Source organism: Mobula hypostoma, chromosome 11, assembly GCF_963921235.1.
Source record: "Mobula hypostoma chromosome 11, sMobHyp1.1, whole genome shotgun sequence".
Classification (NCBI taxonomy): domain Eukaryota; kingdom Metazoa; phylum Chordata; class Chondrichthyes; order Myliobatiformes; family Myliobatidae; genus Mobula; species Mobula hypostoma.
The window spans coordinates 7,652,437-7,673,302 of NC_086107.1; the positions used below are offsets into that span (position 1 = coordinate 7,652,437).

At 41.9% G+C, this 20,866-nt stretch overlaps 1 protein-coding gene across 1 annotated transcript in view; it reads right to left on the reverse strand.

Moving 5' to 3' along the window:
* The window catches only part of LOC134353570 (doublecortin domain-containing protein 1-like), a 610,678-nt gene that overhangs the window by 137,532 nt on the left and 452,280 nt on the right, over window positions 1-20,866 (reverse strand). The window contains exons 23-30 of the mRNA XM_063061626.1: window positions 17,790-17,912; window positions 14,883-14,982; window positions 12,839-12,974; window positions 10,072-10,249; window positions 7,448-7,603; window positions 5,874-6,068; window positions 4,414-4,528; window positions 1,532-1,702 (exon numbers count right to left, since the gene is read on the reverse strand). Of these exons, the coding sequence (XP_062917696.1) occupies window positions 1,532-1,702; window positions 4,414-4,528; window positions 5,874-6,068; window positions 7,448-7,603; window positions 10,072-10,249; window positions 12,839-12,974; window positions 14,883-14,982; window positions 17,790-17,912 (1,174 nt within the window). The remainder of the gene's footprint in view (window positions 1-1,531; window positions 1,703-4,413; window positions 4,529-5,873; window positions 6,069-7,447; window positions 7,604-10,071; window positions 10,250-12,838; window positions 12,975-14,882; window positions 14,983-17,789; window positions 17,913-20,866) is intronic.

The window sequence follows — 20,866 nt, forward strand, 5'->3', positions numbered from 1 at the left end:
ACATTTCCTACGTCTTCCTCATTTTTTTGCACACCATTGCTGCTCTGCTGACATTCCTCCCAGCAGCTCCTTCCAATTTACTTTAGCCAACTCCTCTCTCATACCACTGTTATTTCCCTTACTCCACTGAAATACTGCTACATCAGACTTTACTTTCTCCCTATCAAATTTCAAGTTGAACTCAATCATCACACATAAAAGTTGCTGGTGAATGCAGCAGGACAGGCAGCATCTTTAGGAAGAGGTACAGTCGACGTTTCAGGCCGAGACCCTTCGTCAGGACTAAATGAAGGAAGAGTTAGTAAGATTTGCTTACTAACTCTTCCTGCATTTAGTCCTGACGAAGGGTCTCGGCCTGAAATGTCGACTGTACCTCTTCCTAAAGATGCTGCCTGGCCTGCTGCGTTCACCAGCAACTTTGATGTGTGTTAATTTAATTGGATCTGCACAACATTGTGGGCCAATGGGCCTATTCCTCTCCTGTACTCTTCTATGTTCTAAGGCACGTCTGTAACTCATTAACCCTAACCTGTACGTCTTTGGAAGGTGGAAGGAAACCCGAGCACCTGGAGGAAACCCACTCAGCCACGGGGAGAATGGCCAAACCCCTTACAGGCAGCAGCTGAAATTGAACTCTGAATGGTGAACACTGGTGCTGTGATACCGTTTGCTTCACTACCATGCCACCCCAGCAGAGGGAGGTTGAATGCACAGTCTTTTCCCCCGAGAAAGGAAATAAAAAAAACTTGAAGGTGATTCTGGTTTGTTGTAGCTTAATGAGATGGACATAGCAGATTGGATAAATGTTTGGGTTCATAGTCATAGTCATACTTTATTGATCCCGGGGAAATTGGTTTTCGTTACAGTTGCACCATAAATAATTAAATAGTAATAAAACCATAAATAATTAAATAGCAATATGTAAATTATGCCAGGAAATAAGTCCAGGACCAGCCTATTAGCTCAGGGTGTCTGACCCTCCAAGGGAGGAGTTGTAAAGTTTGATGGCCACAGGCAGGAATGACTTCCTATGACGCTCTGTGTTGCATCTCGGTGGAACGAGTCTCTGGCTGAATGTACTCCGTGCCCAACCAGTACATTATGTAGTGGATGGGAGACATTGTCCAAGATGGCCTGCAACTTCGACAGCATCCTCTTTTCAGACACCACCGTCAGAGAGTCCAGTTCCATCCCCACAACATCACTGGTAATAACTAATGATAATTAGTTATTATTGAACAGGCAAATATGTGAATTGGGGGCTGGAGCAGGTTACTCAGCTCCTTGAACCTGCTCCACCATTTAAAATGAAGACATCAGATCTAATTGTAACTTAGCTCCACATTCCTGGTGATCCACAGGAACCCTTCACCCTCTGAACAGCAGAAATAAACTGAAGCTGAATTCCAGTGAATGCAGATTTAAAGAGGGATTGGTCTCCAAGTATTCATCAAACTGGGAATGCAAGTCAAGCTGAAGATCAGGTTCAATTTATAAAATTATAATGAAGAATGCCTGATGAATCACTTACAGGTTGGTCCATTTCCTGAGCTCTGCAGATACAGAAGGTGCAGACATTTGCGTGGTTTGCTGCTGTAATTTCATTGTCCAAGATAGAAGTAGAAAAAGCACACAGTATTTTCATCTTTGGCTCCCAGGACCACTTCTGATTGGCCACCCCATTACTGTGTTCCTTGTAGATCTGTTTTGAGATATTAGATTGCAGTAATGTAAATACAGGTGAAGATGATTGCTTATGACTATTTTTACAGAATATAATAGTTCAGGATAAAAGGGAACTTTTCCCCCCAGGATACAGTAGGTGTCACTTTGCGAGTGAGTCACAAGATGGTAGGTACAATCTCCATTCCTGAGACTCCATCACTTTGTGAGACTGATATTACAATGGAGTACTGCTTCATTATCTCTGTGGGCTTGGCTTCACATCAGTCAGATTTATTTATTTAATCATCACATGTGCCACTTGCATTGAAGAATTTTGAACTTAGTAAACACAGGAGATTCTGTAGATGCTGGAAATCCAGAGTAACACACACAAAATGCTGGAGGAACTCAGCAGGTTAGGCAATATCTTTGGAGAGGAATAAAAATTTGGCATTTCGGGCCAAGACCCTGATGTCCTGATAAAGGGTCTCAGCCTGAAACATCGGTTCTGTATTCCCCTCCATAGATGCTGCATGACCTGCTGAGTTCCTCCAGCACTTTATGTGTGTTTTTGAACTTGAACTTTGAACATCTTGAACTTTATGAGTTCAAGAGCCACGAGATAATATTGCAGCTCTATAAAACCCTGGTTAAACCACACTTGGAATATTATGTTCAGTTAGAACCATAGAACCATAGAACATTACAGCACAGAAACAGGCCTTTTGGCCCTTCTTGGCTGTGCCGAACCATTTTTCTACCTCATCCCACCGACCTGCACCTGGACCATATCCCTCCATAAACCTCTCATCCATGTACCTGTCCAAGTTTTTCTTAAATGTTAAAAGTGAGCCCGCATTTACCACTTCATCTGGCAGCTCATTCCACACTCCCATCACCCTCTGTGTGAAGAAACCCCCTCTAAGAGCCTTGTCATCTTCAGAAGTTTTCGGATGACTCTGCCATAGTTGGATGCATCAGCAAGGGAGATGAGGCTGAGTACAGGGCTACGGTAGGAAATTTTGTCACATGGTGTGAGCAGAATTATCTGCAGCTTAATGTGAAAAAGACTAAGGAGCTGGTGGTAGATCTGAGGAGAGCTAAGGTACCGGTGACCCCTGTTTCCATCCAGAGGGTCAGTGTGGACATGGTGGAGGATTACAAATACCTGGGGATACAAATTGACAATAAACTGGACTGGTTAAAGAACACTGAGGCTGTCTACAAGAAGGGCCAGAGCCGTCTCTATTTCCTGAGGAGACTGAGGTCCTTTAACATCTGCCGGACGATGCTGAGGATGTTCTACGAGACTGTGATGGCCAGTGCTATCATGTTTGCTGTTGTGTGCTGGGGCAGCAGGCTGAGGGTGGCAGACACCAACAGAATCAACAAACTCATTCGTAAGGCCAGTGATGTTGTGGGGATGGAACTGGACTCTCTGACAGTGGTGTCTGAAAAGAGGATGCTGTCTAAGTTGCATGCCATCTTGGACAATGTCTCCCATCCACTACATAATGTACTGGTTGGGCACAGGAGTACATTCAGCCAGAGACTCATCCCACCGAGATGTAGCACTGAGCATCATAGGAAGTCATTCCTGCCTGTGGCCATCAAACTTTACAACTCCTCCCTTGGAGGGTCAGACACCCTGAGCCAATAGGCTGGTCCTGGACTTATTTCATAATTTACTGGCATAATTTACATATTACTATTTAACTATTTATGGTTCTATTACTATTTATTATTTATGGTGCAACTGTAACGAAAACCAATTTCCCCCAGGATTAATAAAGTATGACTGTGACTATGACTAATGTTCCCTTTAAACTCTTCCCCCCCTCACCCTTAACCCATGTCCTCTGTTTTTTTTTCTCCCCCAGCCTCAGTGGAAAAAGCCTGCTTGCATTCACTCTATCTATACCCACCATAATTTTATATACCTCTGTCAAATCTCCCCTCATTCTTCTATGCTCCAGGAAATAAAGTCCTAACCTATTCAACCTTTCTCTGTAACTGAGTTTCTCAGTTCTGGTCACATCATTATTGGAAAGATGTCAAAGCTTTATAGAGGGTGTAGAGAAGATTTACCAGGACGCTGCCTTGACTAGAGAACATGTCTTATGAGGATAGGTTGAGCAAGCTAGGGCTTTTCTCTTTTGAGCAAAGGAGGATGAGAGGTGACTTGATAAAGGTGTGTAAGATGACAAAGAGGCATAGATCGAGTGGCTAGCTGGAGACTTTTTCCCATGGTGCAAATAGCTAATATGAGGGGACTGTGCAGCAGAGTAGTGGTTAGCACAACATGTTACAGTACCAGTGACTGGGGTTCAATTCCCGCAGCTGCCTGTAAGGATATTATACGTTCCCCCCATGACTGCATGGGTTTACTCTTGGTGCTCTGGTTTCCTCTCACGTTCTAAAGACGTAGAGGTTAGGGTTAGTAAGTTGTGGGCATGCTGTGTTGGCGCCGGAAGCATGGCAAGAATTGAGAGATGCCCCCAGCACACTCCTCGGACTGACCACGATGAGTGCAATCCTTGTTTATTGATGCAAACAATGCACTTCCCTCTGTGTTTCAATGTACATGTGACAAATAAAGCTAATCTTTGCAAAACAAAATCTTTCTACCTACTGTGGGCCAAAGGCCCAGTTACCATACTGTACTGTTCTATGTTCCAATGTTCCATTAGAATTACACAGCTTAGAAAAGAATTGAATTGTAAGCAAAATACTGGAAACATTGCCAACCTGAAGGATAACTGGACGTCCTTGAAACTCCATCACACTCCTGCCATTGCCGGTGTTAACTTGAGACATTGAGACTGCAAGTACAAGGTCAGGATTCCCCATTAAGTGTAAGGTCCTGTTGATTGACAATGCACAGTGGTTTAGATGACCGTCAAGGAAAACGAAGGCTTTAATTTCAGAAGGACTTTGAAAAGTTTTAACAAGTCTATTGTGCGTACTGGCTAACAGCATGGAGGTGCATCCCTACCAAAGGAGGTGCAAGGCACTCCTTCCCGCCAGTAGCCTGCAGGTCACCTTCAGGCAAGGTGTATCACCTGCTTATTCCCATGATCAGGGTTACATGAAACCACGGGAGCAGGTGGTTGATGGTCCTATGAGCACCTGGTGCATATTACAAGTCTTGGTTATGTGACCACTGATGACAGACAGACAATCTCTGAAGAGTATTGATAATGGCTGGGGTCACCCATCTTGTAAAGACACTGCCCAGATGAAGACAATGGCAAACCACTTCCGAAGAAAAATTTGCCAGCATCTATGGAAGACCATGATCGCCCACATCATATGACACGGCACATAATAAATGAACGGATATCTCTGAATTATCGAGACAGTTTGTTCAACATCCTGATCTGTGCAGTAGAGTAGTGTGGCGATTAGCACAAAGAGCAGGGTTCAGTTCCCAACAGTGTATGAAAGGAGTATGTACATTCTCCCATAACTGTGTGGTTTCCTCCTACATTCCAAGGATACGCAGTTAGGGTTTGTGAGTTGTGGGCATGCCATGTTGGTGCTGGAAGAGTGCTGACACTTGTGGGCCACCCAGCACAGTCCACACTGATTTGGTTTAACCTATATGAAGCACTTCACTGTACGTTTTATGCTTTGATGTACATGTGACAAATAGAGCTAATCGTAAAAAATATTAATCTTAAAATCTGAATTGGCAGAACTTGGGAAGCTGTTTTTGTTGTCTGTCCTGCTTTAACTTAAACATTTCAAAATCCAATGAAAACACGCTATGGCAAAATGAGAGACCAGTGTTGATGTTTTCCTACTGACAGTAAACCAAAAGGAAGCTGCTGACATGATGAAGGAAGCCTTGAACTCGGTCGGAGATAAGGGACTTTGTTACAGTTCTAAACGCCTGCGGTGTAATCGCAAAAGAAAAAGAACTTTCAGATGAACATTGGCAGAATACCAGGTCAATGAGCGTCCATCGTTTATAAAACCGAAGCAGGGCTTGAATCCCTATTTGAGTGTTTAACATGGGGTAATTGATTCTCCCCTGTGGCCTCTGTGTGTGCATGCACATATTCAAGATGGAAAAATATACAAAAGTGAGTCATGCCCAAAGACTTTATGTCCAGTTAACGATTAGGTTCTAAAAGAAATTCTTGAATGTAGCATGCCAAAATAATAAATTTCTATGTCAGGATGTTTAGGTGCTTTTTTTTTACCTGTTTTCTTCTTTTAATTTCCATCGCTGAAAGATGTCATCAGCTTTCCTCTCCACCAGTATCACCTCCGTCCCTTGGTGTGCACTCATCTCAGGAACTCCCACAACGAGCCAGGGACAGCTACAGTTCACAATATATCCATCTTGAAACTGAAATTGCTGCTGATGTAGTTTTTGTGGTGGTTTTATTTGGGGTCTGAGGTGAAAGTTAACGAGACATTAGAACATGCTTTGCTCTGCCTTTCACTAGGATTATGGCTAATCTGATTCCAATTTCCTGCCTAACCCCTCCCCACTCCAAAAATACATTACTTTAGGTATTTCAGCCTTGAATATGTCCAGTGATGCACTCTCTACATCTGTCTGGAAGAGGGAATTCCAGAAGAAGGGAAGCCAAGGGAACGCACAACAGTCCTCACTGAGGGACCATCAGAGGAAAGGGTGAGCAGTTTCAAATTCCTGGGCATCAATATCGCGGAAGATCTAACCTGGGCCCAACTACAAAGAAGCCACACCAGCAGTCATATTTAACTGGGAGTTTGAGGAGATTTGGTATGTCACCAAATATTCCAGCAAATTTCTACGGATGTACCACGGAGAGCATTCTGATTGGTTGCATCACTGTCTAGAATGGAGGTTCATTGCACAAAATTGGAAAAAGCTGCAGAGGGCTGTAAACTCAGCCAGCTCCATCATGGGTACTAACATCCCCACCATCAGGGGCATCTTCAAAAGGCAGCACTCGTCATTAAGGACCCCCATCAGCCAGAACATGCCCTCTTCTTATTACTACCATCAAGGAGGAGGTACTGGAGCCTGAAGACACACACTCGAGGTGTCAGGAACAGCTTCTTCACCTCCATCATCAGATTTCTGATTGGACAATGAACCCATGAACACTACCTCACTATTTTTGCTGTCTTTTTGCACTGCTTATTTAATTTTACATATACTTATATTTCTCATTTTAATTTATAGCATTTTTATGTACTGGATTGTACTGCTGTTGCCAAACAACAAAGTTCATGACATTTGTCTGTGATATTAAACCTGATTCTGATTCTGAGGTTTACTGTTGATAGGGCGGTTAAGAAGGCATCTGGTATGTTGGACATCATTAGTTGGGGGATTGAATTCAAAAGCCACAGTGTAATGTTGCAGCTCTATAAAACCCTGGTTAAACCACACTTGGAATATTGTGTTCAGTTCTGGTTGTCTCATTATAGGAAGGGTGTGGAAGTTTTAGAGGGGGTGCAGAGGAGGTTTACCAGGTTGCTGCCAGGATTAGAGAATGTGTCTGATGAGAATAGGTTGAGTGAGAGAAGGAAGATGAGAGATGCCTTAATAGAGGCGTACAAGTTGATAAATGGCATAGATCAAGTGGACAGCCAGAGACTTTTTCTCAGGATTTTTCCAAGTTATAGAATCAATGTGGCAACTTACAAAGACTCCTTAGGTGGCACCTAACAAACCAGCTACCTCTACCAGCTAAAAGGACAATTAGTGTTGTAGCAATAGATCCTGGCGTTGCTAGTCGATATCTTCTGAATAAATAAAAATAATGTTGGGCTTCACCTGCATTTATTGTATAGATCCATGCTTGTATATGACCTCCCATCCTCTTGCTCTGTGACTTCATCATTATCAAATGCTTTTGAATTTCTCTCCCATGGATAAAGTCCTTTGGGAGGCTGAGCGTCAAGAGTAAGATGTGCCCTGGCATGTGCATCTCTGAAAAGCAATGCAGATAAGCATGACTGACTAGTTCATGCAAAAGCTCACTTCATCACAGGGCAACATTTCCACCAAGGCCTGTAGTGGATCTGAACATAGAACGTATCTCAGGAAAAGGCCTTCTGGCCCACAATATTGTGCCGACCTCGTTGCCATATTAAACTAAACCTGTCTGCCTGTGCCTGACCCACATCCCTCCATTCCCTTCAGTCCTAATGCAGGATTTTGACCCGAAATACCTTTTCCTCCACAGATGCTGCTCAATCAGTTGATTTCCTCCAACAGGACCAGTCAGGCATATGGGGCATTGTCAAAGATCTTACTGAATACCATGTAAATCATTGCCCTCAGCTTTGTCACCACTTCAAAAAAAAACCTGTCAAATTAGTCATACAGGATCTGCCCTTGGCTAAGTCCATAAGACCACAAGACATCGGAGCAGAATTAGGCCATTCAGCCCATTGAGTCTACTCCACCATTCCATCATGACTGATTTTTTATCCCTCTCAACCCCATTCTCCTGCCTTCTCCCCATAACCTTTAACAGCCTTATTAATCAAGAACCTATCAACCACCACTTTAAATTTACCCAGTGACTTGGCCTCCACTGCCGTATGTGACAATGAATTCCACGGATTCACTACCCTCTAAAGAAATTCCTCCTCATCTCTGTTCTAAAGTGATATCCTTGTATTCTAAGGCTGTGTCCTCTGGTCCTAGACTCCTCCATGATAGGAACTATCCTCTCCACGTCCACTCTATCTAGACCTTACAATAATATTAAGTCATATTAGCCAGCTCCAATTAGATCCTGACTTCCTTACTACTAATGATAGACTCACAAGAATACAATTACTGGACTTTTCCTTCCTGCTCTCTTTGAAATCCCATCTCTTCATGCTACTACCATTGGGCAGGAGACTTGGGTCTCACAGCACCAAGTCCAGGAACAGTTATTATCCTACATGTATCAGGTTCTTGATGCAGTGTGGATAGCTTTACTCACCACCACTCTGAACTTATTCCCCAACCTACAGACAAACCTTCAAGCACTCTTTACAAATCATAAGATACAGGAAATTTCCGAGGATCTCACCTGGTCCCTGAACTCCTCCATCCTGATCAAAAAAGCGCAACAGCACCTTTGTTTCCTGCGGAGCATCGAGAAAGCTCACCTCTGTCCCAGAATACTGACGGACTTTTACCGCTGTACTATTGAGAGCATACTCACCAACTGCATCTCAGTGTGGTATGGCAATTGTCCCGTATCGGACCGCAAAGCACTCCAGCGTGGGTGAAAACTGCCCAGTGGATTATCGGCACCCAATTGCCCACCATTGAGAACATCTACTATAAACGTTACCTGGGCAGGGTGGAAAGCATTATCAAGGATGCATCTCACCCTAACCATGGACTTTTTACTCTCTTCCTATCCGGTAGGGGCTACAGGAGCCTCCGCTCCCGCACCAGCAGGCACAGGAAGAGCTTCTTCCCTGAGGCTGTGACCCTGCTGAACCTCACATCACAGCGCTAAGCAGTATTGCACCCATATTGTACTGTCTCAGTACTTTTATATTTGTGCGCTGTAGCACTTACTTTTCATTTGCAGTTAGATGCTGACCGCATTTCATTGGCTTTGTATCTGTACTCGGCACAATGAAAATAAAGTTGAATCTAATCTAATCTAATCTAATCTAATCATTTGGCCCATTGAGTCTTCTCCACCATTTCTTCATGGCTGATCTATTTCCCTTTCAGTCCCAATCTCCTGCCTTCTCCACGTATCTATATAGTGGTGGATATATGGAATGCTCTGCCCCAGAACATTCTGGATGCTTTCAAGAAAGAGATGGATAGAGCTCTTAAAGATAGCGGAATCAAAGGTTATGGGGATAAAGCAGGAACTGGATATTGATTGTGGATGATCAGCCATGATCACAGTGAATGGTGGTGCTGGCTCAAAGGGCCAAATGGCCTACTCCTGCACCTATTGTCTATTGTCTATTGTATCTCTATCAACTTCTGCCTTAAATATACCCAATGAGTTGGCCTCCACAGCCGCCCATGGCAATGAATTCCACAGATTCACCACTCTGTCTAAATAAATTCTTTCTCTTCTCCAATCTAAATTGATGTCCCTCTATTCTGAGGTGGTGTCCGATGGTCCTACACTCCCCACCATTGGAAACATCCTCACCACATCAACTCTATCAAGGTCTTTCAACCTTCAATTGGGTTCAAACAGATCCGCCCCCCCTCATTCTTCTAAATATCAGCAAGTACAGACCCAGAGCTTTCAATCGCTGCTCATATGATAACCTTCTCAATGCTGGAATCATTCTTATGAACCTTCTTTGAACCCTTTCTAATGTCAGCACATCCTTTCTTAAACAATTGTCTAGTATAAAGTCTATGCTAGATTTAAACACAGCAGAGTTTTAAGCAGAATGGCTTCAGTTTCTTACAGTAAGTCATGAAAGAGGCTTTCATCCTTGCTAAGACCTTCATCGGTTGTTAGAGAGAAAGTTTGGTCTGGTTTATCGGATTCAAAACAGACATCTTCACAATCATTGGGGACAGCACATTCAGCTAATGCCAATCTGGCTCCAGCAACAAGGTTACCCACAACCTCAAGGACCAGACCTGCGTGGCAAAAATAAAAACACATTAGCATCTTGGACACAACATGTGCTACTTTTTGAAGTCACTTATATTTTCCATTTTCTAAAATATCCATTCACTTCTTTAACCTTACAGAGTTCCAAAAGATCTGAAGTACTATTGGAGAGTTATGACTAAACTATGAATTACAGTAGCAAATTTAAACAAAGAGAGGTCCCACCAGACTGTGGAATAGTGAGCGGATGGTTGGAATACTGGGGAGAATTAGGTCTTTCAGTCCATCGAGTCTGTTTCACCATTCCACCACGGCTGATTTATTATCCCACCCAACACCATTCTCCTGCCTTCTCCCCGTAGCCATTGACACCCTTACTAGTCAAGACCACATCAACCTCCGCTTTAAATATACCCAATGACCTGGCATCCACAGCCGTCTGTGGCAATGAATTCCACAGATTCACCACTCTCTGGTTAAATAAATTCCTCCTCATCTCCGTTCTAAAAGGACATCCATCTACACTGAGGCTATGCTACCTGGTCCTGGACTCCTCCACTATTAGAAACACCCTCTCCACTTTCATTCTATATAGGCCTTTCAACATTTGACAGGTCTCAATGAGATTCCCCCCTCATTCTTCACAAAATTACTAATGTTGCACTGCAGTTAAGTGAGGCATTGGTGCGGCCGCATATGGAGTACTGTGTACAGCTTCATTTTCTTTATTTAGACATTCAAGATTCAAGATTATTTATGTATTGTCATTTTACAGGAATCAAGGATATATATACAGAAAAGGGCCAGTAACATCATGAAGGATCCCATCCACCCCCACTACTCTGGGCTGTTTGCCCCACTCAAATCAGGAAGGAGGCTACGTACCATCCATGCCAGGACCACCAGACTCAAAAAGAGTTACTTCCACCAAACAGTAGGACTGATAAACACTGCTGCCACTACTTTATTATTTCCTGTCAGTCACCTTATGTTCAGCCGAGCATCACTTTATGGACATACAATCAATCTATGTATATAAGCTGGCTTATGTATTTATATTTTGGTGTTTAAAACTTATTATTGTGTTCTTTATCTTTTGTGCTTTTTTAATAGGATCTGGAGTAACAATAATTTTGCTCTCCTTTACATTTGTGTTCCGGAAATGAAAATGTTGAATCTTGGATTTGCAGTACATGAATGTTAAGGAGAACAAAATGATTGCTACTCAAGATCTGATGCAACATAGAAAACACAGTATGCATAAAGAGCATAATAAAATGTAAATATAAAAGCAATCCCATTAAATACAATGTACATGTAAGTGTTTGAGTGCGGCCATACATACATAAGTTTAGCTTATATATACATAGAGTGAGTGTATGTACATTAAGTGACGCTAGGTGCGGGAGTATCTGTACATAAAGTGACTGACAGGAAACGATGAAGTGACAAAGTGACTCTTGGCAAGAGGCACTCTTCTAGGTAGCAGCAGGACATATGTTAATGTGGGTATGAGGTGTGGAGGGCAAGTGTAAAGTGACAGTGAGGGAGAAAAGGGAGGAGAAAAGGTACTGAGGGGCTTTGGAGAGGAGATGCTGGTGTGAATGTAGTGGTGGAGGGTGGTGGGGTGGGTTAATGAGTGGAGCTGTTGGGGGAAGTAACTGTTTTTGAGTCTGGGGGTCCTGGTATGGATGCTATGTAACCTCGTCTCTGATGGAAGTGGGACAAACAGTCCATGATCAGGGACGGTGGGAACCTTTATGATATGGTTGCCCTTCTTCCGGCACCATTCTATATATTGATGGCATAACCTAATAGGAAATTTGGTCACTCTAGGCTTGTATCCACTGCTGTCTAGAAAAGCGAGAAGAAGTCTTAATTGAACCATTAAAGATCCTGAGGGGTCTTGTCAAAAGATAAAGAGGCACTCATTTAAGTTATAGGTGAGAAGAGCATTTCTCTCTCAGGATTATAAGTCTTTGGACCTCTTTTGTTCAAAACAGAGACATTGAATATTTTGAAAGTAGCGATAGATAATAAGTACCGAAATGTAAATTTTTTTTCAGTGTAGATGAGAGAACTTCTCACTGCTGCCATCAAGAAGAAGGAATAGAAGCCTCAGGACTCACATTACCAGGTTCAGGAGCAGTTATTACTCTTCAACCATCAGGCTCCTGAACCGGATGGGATAACTTCACTCAACTTCACTTGCCCCATCATTGTAATGTTCCCACAACCTACAGAGGACCCTTCATCTCATATTCTAGTTATTTATTGCTTATTTATTTATTATTATTTTGTTTGCTTTTTTCTTTTTGTATTTACACAGTTTGTTGTCTTTCGTGCATTGTCATTTTATGGTCTCATATGTGATTTCTCATTGATTCTTTTACTGTGAATGCATGCAAGAAAATGAATCTCGGGATTGTATACAGTGATGTATATGCACCTTGATAATAAATTTACTTTGAACTTTGGAAGACTTTTGGAATCAGATCAGCTATGATCTTGTGAAAGTCAAACCCCCACCAAGGGGTTGAGTCTCTTCCTACTGATTATAATTTGTGTGTTCGCTTGTTCTCATTTCAGAAGAGAGATTTACACCAGTCTGTTACCTTGCGGATTACACGTGGCACAGTAAGCGCGGATCATAGCAACATCAGAGGTCAGGCTTGTAAAGCAGAGACGCTTCTTTTGTTCCACAGAGACTACCTTTGGATCTATCCAAGCTTCCCCACAAGACACGTACACCTGAAAAACAACAGGCCGGATTAAACCATCGGAAGCATTCAAAGTTCAAAGCAAATTTGTTATCAAAGTACGTTCTGTATATGTCTCTATGTACTACTCTGAGATTCATTTTCTTTCAGGCATTCACAGTAGAACAATGAAATACAATAGAATCAAAGAAAAACTACACACAACGACTGACCACCAATGTGCAAATAGATAGATAGATAGATACATTTATCAATCAATAAATAAAACACTCAATCAATAAATGGATAGATAGATAAATAAATAAATAAGCACTGAGAACATGAGTTGTGGAACCATAAATGTTAGTCCATAGTTTGAGGAATCAGTTCAGTGTTAAGGTGAGTGAACTTAACCTTGTTGGTTCAGGAGTCTGATGGTTGATGGGTAATACTGCTCCTCAACCGGATGGTGTGAGCCCTAAGGGACTCTGCATTTTGCAAAGAAACAAGATTTTTCATCTTCTGCCTGATGGGGACTGGAAAGAATGAAGAAGGGAAAAGTCTTTGATTATGTTAGCTGCTTTACCAACGTAGGGGTCCCTGACCTTTTTGGCACTGTGGACCGGTTTAATATTGACAATAATCTTATGGACCGGCCAACGGGGGGGTGGGGGTGTTCAAGTTCAACAGAGCGTGACAGGGAATGAGGAAAGATGCAGTTGACTCATATCGTTACATATCGCCAAATCAGATTGTTTCCTCGCGGCCTGGTAGTACATGCTTTGCGGCCCAGTACCAGACCGCGGCCCGGTGGTTGGGGACCTAGAATGAGGTGCATAATATTAAAGTAATCTGATTAGGTGAGGGCAGCTGAACCATCTCCTCTTTTATGAGTATCAACGGAAAAGCAAGATGAGATTATAAGTAAACACAAGATATTCTGCAGATGTTGAAAATTTTGAATGACAGACACAAGATGCTGGAGGAATTCAGCAAGTCAGGCAGCATCGATCGATGGAACCTAATGAAAGGCCTCAGCCCAAAATATTGAATGTTGTTCCACTCCATAGATGCTGCCCGGCCTGCAGAGTTTAGTGTGTGAGATTATGATTAGGTCATTTAGAAGGGAAATCAGAAACTCCTCTTTTGTGAAGAGAGTGGCAGATGTGTAGATCTCATACCCTCTTCTGCCATCCCAAACCCTCACCACCATCACCTCCTCACACTCCTTCCAATTGCAAAGTTAATGTTCCCTTTTGAAGTTAAGACTATGAAGGGCAAGGGATAATAACTTAATTTACGGAACTGGCAGATCAGGGTCAAGGATTTGAATGACCTTCTCCTGTACAAGAATATAAAAGCAAGTATGTAATGCTAAGGTTTTATAAGGCATTGGTCAGACTGCTTGGAGTACTGTGAGCAGTATTGGGCCCCTTATCTAAGAAAAGATGTGCTGACATTGGAGAGGGTCCAGAAGAGCTTCATGAGGATGATCCTGGGAATGAAAGGGTTTAAACATGAGGAGCATTTGATGGCTCTGGGCCTGTACTTACTGGAGTTTAGAGGAGTGAGGGGCAATCTCATTGAAACCCACCCAGCATTGAAAGACCTGGATAAAGTGGACTTGAAGAGGATGTTTCCTATGGTGGGTGAGTCAAGAGCACAGCTTCAGAATGGAAAGACATCTCTTTAGAACAGAGATGAGGAGGAATTTGTTTTGACAAAGAGCGGTGAATTTGTGGAATTCATTGCAACAGGTGGCTGTGGAGGAAAAGTCACTGGGTATATTTAAATGCAAACGGTGATAGATGCTTTAGACAGGGCATCAAAGGTTCCCGGGAGAAGGCAGGAGAGTCGGTTGAGAGGGAGAATAAATAATAGTATGGTGGAGCAGACTCATTGGGCTGAATGGCCTAATTCTCCTTTTATGGTTTATGGTCCCTCCACTAAAGAAACTTACCAACTGGTCCCTCTGAAGGTCTGTCAGAAGACTGCACTCCTGTCCGCTTTCATCAAACAGTCGGCGGGCTGCAAGAGGTAGTCCTAGCACTGAGGTGCACCTGGAGTAAGATTCAGATTCAGATTCATTTATTCTATATATCACATGACTTATTGTTGACTTCTTAGGAACCTTCCCAAAAATATCATCTCCAGATCCAGCAGCATCAGGTGTGTGGCTTCAATATCCGATGCCTCAGTTGACTATCATGGGCCAATAAGCTCTCCCACAAGGTTTGGAGAAAATAATTCCCTCCAAAATAACAAATGCTGCTAATTGTTCCACAGTAACAACACATACAAAATGCTGGAGAAACTCAGCAGGTCAGGCAGCATCTACGGGGGGGAATTATTAGTCAAGAATCTGCATGGAGACCCTTCATCAGGACTTGACAGGAAGGGAGAAGGCACTGGAATAAGAAGGTGGGGGAAGGGGAAAAAGTACTCGCTGGCAGGTGATAGGTGAGTCCAGGTGAGGGGGAAGGTGGGTGGGTGAGGGAGTGGCGGTGAAATGAGAAGCTGGGATATGATAGGTGGTAAAGGTAAAGGGCTGAAGAAGACTGAGTCACATAGTAAAAGACAGTAAACTGCAGGACAAAGGGAAGGAGGAGATTGACTCATATGATATTCCCTCATCAAACTTTGCACAACTACATTACTTAAGTAGCATCCTTTGCCATACATATACAACAAGAGTTCCCAACCTGGTTCCTAACGCACACATTGGTTAATGATAGGGGTCCATGGCATAAAAAATGTTGGGAACCCCTGATATATAATAGCTTCATTTGTCCACATTGGCTTCCCATCACTAACTACTTCCAACCAAAAATTCTGTCATCTGAGGAGGAAGATTTCCTGACTTTGTATGGACAAGGACTTCGAGGCATCCCTCCAAGAAGGCCAAACACTTGATCTTTAATTATGCTCTTTTAATCAATTTCCCCATCACAGTTCCTCATTGCTTTCAAAACCTTTTATCATTTTAAGCACATCGATTAATTGTCTATTCAATCTTCTGTATTCAAGAGAATACAATCCTGTTCTATGCAATCGAGACTCACAATCTGGCTGTATTAGAATCAGGTTTAATATCTCAGACAGATGTCATGAAATTTGTTGTTTAGTGTCTGCAGCACCATGCAATACATAAAAACAAATAAATCACAATAAGAAAATATATATATATATATATATTTAAATATATAAAATGAAATTAAATAAGTAGCGCAAAAAGTGAGCAGAAATATTGAGGTAGTGTTTATGGGTTCATTGTCCTTTCACAAATCTGATGGTGGTTTCTTCCCCCAAGCCACCAGACTCCTCAATACCCAGAGCCTGGACTGACACCAAACCTACTGCCCTCCACTGTGCCTATTGTCTGATTATTATTTATTGTAATGCCTGCACTGTTTTGTGCACTTTATGCAGTAGTCTAGTGTAGTTTTTGTGTTGTTTTATGTAGTTCAGTGTAGTTTTTGTATTGTTTCATATAGCACCATGGTCCTGCAAAACGTTGTCTCATTTTTACTGTGTACTGTACCAGCAGTTATGGTCGAAATGACAATAAAAGGTGACTTGACTTGACTTGACTTGACTTGGAAGGGAAGAAGCTGTTCCTGAAACAGCTAAAGTATAAGCTTTGATAGCACTTTCACCATTAAAAGTCATCCTGCCATTACAGTTCAAAAACACACCTCATCTGGTGGAATAGTTTTCTATTTGGTATCGGTACCAGGAATATTGGATAAGGGAAAGTAATTTTTTTAAGCCTGAAATTTCACTTGAGGAGAATTTTTTTCATTTTGTGACCTCAAAAAAAACTGAATGCATGACAAACAGGAGTTTTGACTGTAAATACTACTTGGTTTTGGTTATATTTGGAATTCATATGATTTAGGGGGATGCCATTTGGCTGTTCAAGTTAATGCCAGGTTTCAGCATAACCCCATAATTCCCAATCCTCTGCCTCTTCCTAATAATCTATTCCCTCATACAAGCCCAAGATCTATCCTGATTCTCCAATCCCTCACCTACACAAGGGGCAATTCACAGTGGCCAGTTAATCTACCAACTGGCATGTCTTTGGGATGTGGGAGGGACCCATGCAGTCATGGAGAGTATTTTTCCAACTCCACTCTGTAGGTGAGGGTTGACCCTGGACTATGGGAGGTTTGAAGCAGCTGTACTAATTAATGCCAATGGTCCATTGACTTTTGAATTGAAGATTAAGGATAGATTAGCTTCATTTGTCACGGGTGCACCAAAGCATCAAAATACAATGAAATGCATCATTTTGTGCCAAGGAACAATAGATTCCGAGGATTGTGCTGGGGGTGGCCCGCAAGTGTCACCCCGCTTCCAGCGTCAACGTAGATTCAGATTTACTTATTTTGATTACTCTTCTGTTGTGGTTTTGTTGTTGTTCTGCTAAACATTGTCAGCATTCTAAAGTAGTCTGGTGGACATGCATGTTATGCTTTGGTTGCTATGGTGAACACGCATGCCGTGAAACATACAGTGACACGCACTGTTTGTGTTATCAACCAACACAACCGAAGGATTTTCTGGGGGCAGCCCACAAGTGTTGCCATGGATTCCAGTGCCATCATAGTAATCCCACAATGCTCAGCAGGACAACACAGAACACAGCAACACACACACACACACACACACACACACACACACAGAGTTCCCCAAGACTCCAGCCTCCAGTGTGTTCACCAAGGTTAATCGCTGTTCAAATAAGGAATTTCATAGTGGGAAAATGAGTCAGTGAATGTTAAAAAGAAATCCCATTGTTAAGCAGATCCTGTTCACAAGTAGAATCTCTGAAATCCATTTAATAAAAATTTGTGAGCTGTGTTACCTCTCTAGGAACTGCTGAAATTCAAGCTGGTGTGCTTTAGTTCTGTTGCCCTCTTGTGTATCTGTTCTCATCTGTAATTCATGGCTCCTTCTCCACTGATCCTTATTCTTTGCAGAATTACAGCTAGAAACAAAAAGAGTGTTGTTTTAATACAAACTCAAGAAGATGATTTCAAAGTTCAAAATACATTTATGATCAAGGTATATATACAGTCCAACACACACAAAATGCTGGAGGAACTCAGCAGGTCAGGCAGCTTCTATGGAAGTGAATGAACAGTCGACGTTTCGGGCCGAGATCCTTCTTGAAGATACAATATGTCACCATCTACTACCAGGAGATTCATTTTCTTGTGGGCATTCCCAGTAGATACAAAGAAACACAATAGAATCAATGAAAAACTGCCCAGAAAGAAACAAAGATGGACAACCAATCTGCATAAAAAGACAAATTGTGCAATTACAAAAATCATTATAATAATAAATAAATCATTTTGAGAATGTTGGTTCTTGAACTGTTGAAAGTGAGTCCACAGGTTGTGAAATCACTTCAGTATTGAAATGAGTGAAGTTATTCACTCTGGTTCAGAAGCCTGCTACTTGAACAGTTAAGAACTGTGCCTGGACCTGGTGGTGTGAGACCTGACGCTCCTGTACCTTCTTGCCAATGGCAAACGCAGGAATGGTCTGGATGGTGTCTTGTGGCAGTGCTCCCTGTCGGTGTGCTCAGTGATGCTCAAATCACAAACTTAATATTAACCAACGATAATTATAATGTAAACTCAGAGTAACTGTCATGAAATTTGTTGTTATATACTATAAATTATAATAAGAAAATAATATACATTATATATATACATATATATATACACACACACACACATATATATATACATGTATATAAATTAAATAAGTAGTGCAGAAAGAGAGCAAAACTAGTGAGTTAATGATCTTGGGTTCATGGATTTATTCAGCAATCTGATGGCAGAGGGGTAGAGGCTGATCTAAAATGTTGAGTGTGGGTCTTCAAGCTCCTGTACCTCCTCCTTGACAGTAGCAATAAGAGGGCGTGTCCTGGGTAATGGGATCCTTAATGATGGAAGCTATTACAACTAAGTTTAAATAAATTAAAAACATTTAAATATAACTTGAAATAATACATGTGAAAAATATTAACAAATAATAAAAAGAAAATTAAAATAAAGTCAAATAGCTGATGTACTTTTCTTTTTCCACAAGGTCAGCCATTCATAAAAAAATTAAAGATTAAAGACGCAAGCAACAGGAATTCTGCAGATGTGTGTTGCTTAAAGATTGAAGATTTGCTTTTCATAAAAGATTTAAGTTTAAAGATTTGCTTTATTTGTGACATGTATATTGAAACATAAAGACGTACAGTGAAATGTGTTGTTTTTGTATCAGTGATCAACACAGAGACAATCCTCAGAGATTGTCCTGGAGACAGAAAGTGACAGCACGCTTCCACACAAACATAGCAAGGCCACAATTTATTCATCTTAACCTGTACATCTTTGGAACTTCGGAGGGAACCAGAGCACTCGGTGGAAACCCAAGTGGTTATGGTGGGAATGTACAAACTTCTTGCATACAGCAATGAGAATTGAAGTCTGGTTACTGACGCTGTAAAGTGTTATGCTAACCACTATGCTACCTTGCCTTGTGTGGAAGTTTGCACCCACTCCACGGTAAACCGGTGGAATGGATACAAAGTGCATCTGCTTCCTCCCTTCAGCTGGTCAGTGTTGTGCTGCTGGGCTCCACGGTGACTCAAGGGATGGAGTTTACAGTTAGCACACACAGACATCCAGGATGTCCTGAGGGTGAACATTGGACACATCTCTTCAGCAAGATTCAGTCCCCTATCTTGCCTCGTTATGCACTGAGTTGTACATTTATACAGAACTGATATACAGAATTATGCTGCATAACCATCCAGTTCCATAAAAATAAGTACTTCAGAGATTTCATACAAATAAACAAGGACGAATTTCTACCCTATTATATTAATCTACTCTTCAGATTTCTGAATGAACAGTGAATCAACCCATGAACACTACCCCAGTATTCTTCCTCTCTTTTTGCACTTATTTAATTTATTTATATATATCTATATATTTCTTATTGTAATTTACATTATATTTCATGGATTTTTAAGGCTGTTATAGCTGGGGGTGATCATGAGGAAAAGCTCCCACGACCAATTAAATGCTCCCAATGGCATGCACCTCAAATAGTCCAGCTCCTGGTCTTCACATATAGCTGAGCTACTAAGCCCAGTGGAACTGTTTCTACTTACTGGAGAAGGGGCAAAGCCGGGTTACTAGCACCTTAAAACTAGTCGCTTTGGACAGATAGGGCTCATCAGCTGTGGATGGCAGCTCATCTAGGAGAAGGAAAACTCTGATCTCAAACTTCTGCTGTCTTGCGGCTTTACCCAGTCATGGGAAGGCTTTGGGAGTAAACACCAAGGGAAAATCGAGCTGGAGCCCCTAAGGCAGTCCTGTATTGAGTTTAACACTGACTGGCAACTCCTGTGATGAGGCTGGAGTCGAACTGTATCGGTCTTTGCTATTCCTTTGGGTTCATCAGATGCATGGAGAAGGGGAGCTTGCTACATGGTCAACAGTTTGCTCTCCATATCGTACGGCCCTGCCTTGCGTATATAGACAGCTAGGACGGAACACCCATGGTTGACCCTGACCATCGGAGACCTCAAAGTATATTTTAGTAACTGCGCCGTACTGCTGCAGAACAACAATGTTCATGATATATGTCAGTGACAATGAACCCATCCTGATTCTAGTCCAAAAATTATCACTTACTCTATTCGCGGCCAAACTAATAATGAGAGATTTGATGGTATTAACATGTATAATCAGGAAACCACTTGATCCCCTTCCAAAGGTTTCTGCATTCTAGAAAGAATTAAAATGTTTTATAATCAAGCAAGATGTTTTCAAAGGTGAGGTTGTCTATCTATTCAGTTGAGTGTTTTATATTTGTACACAGATGTTAGGATGAAATGTTAACATTTACAACCATCATACATTACATTGG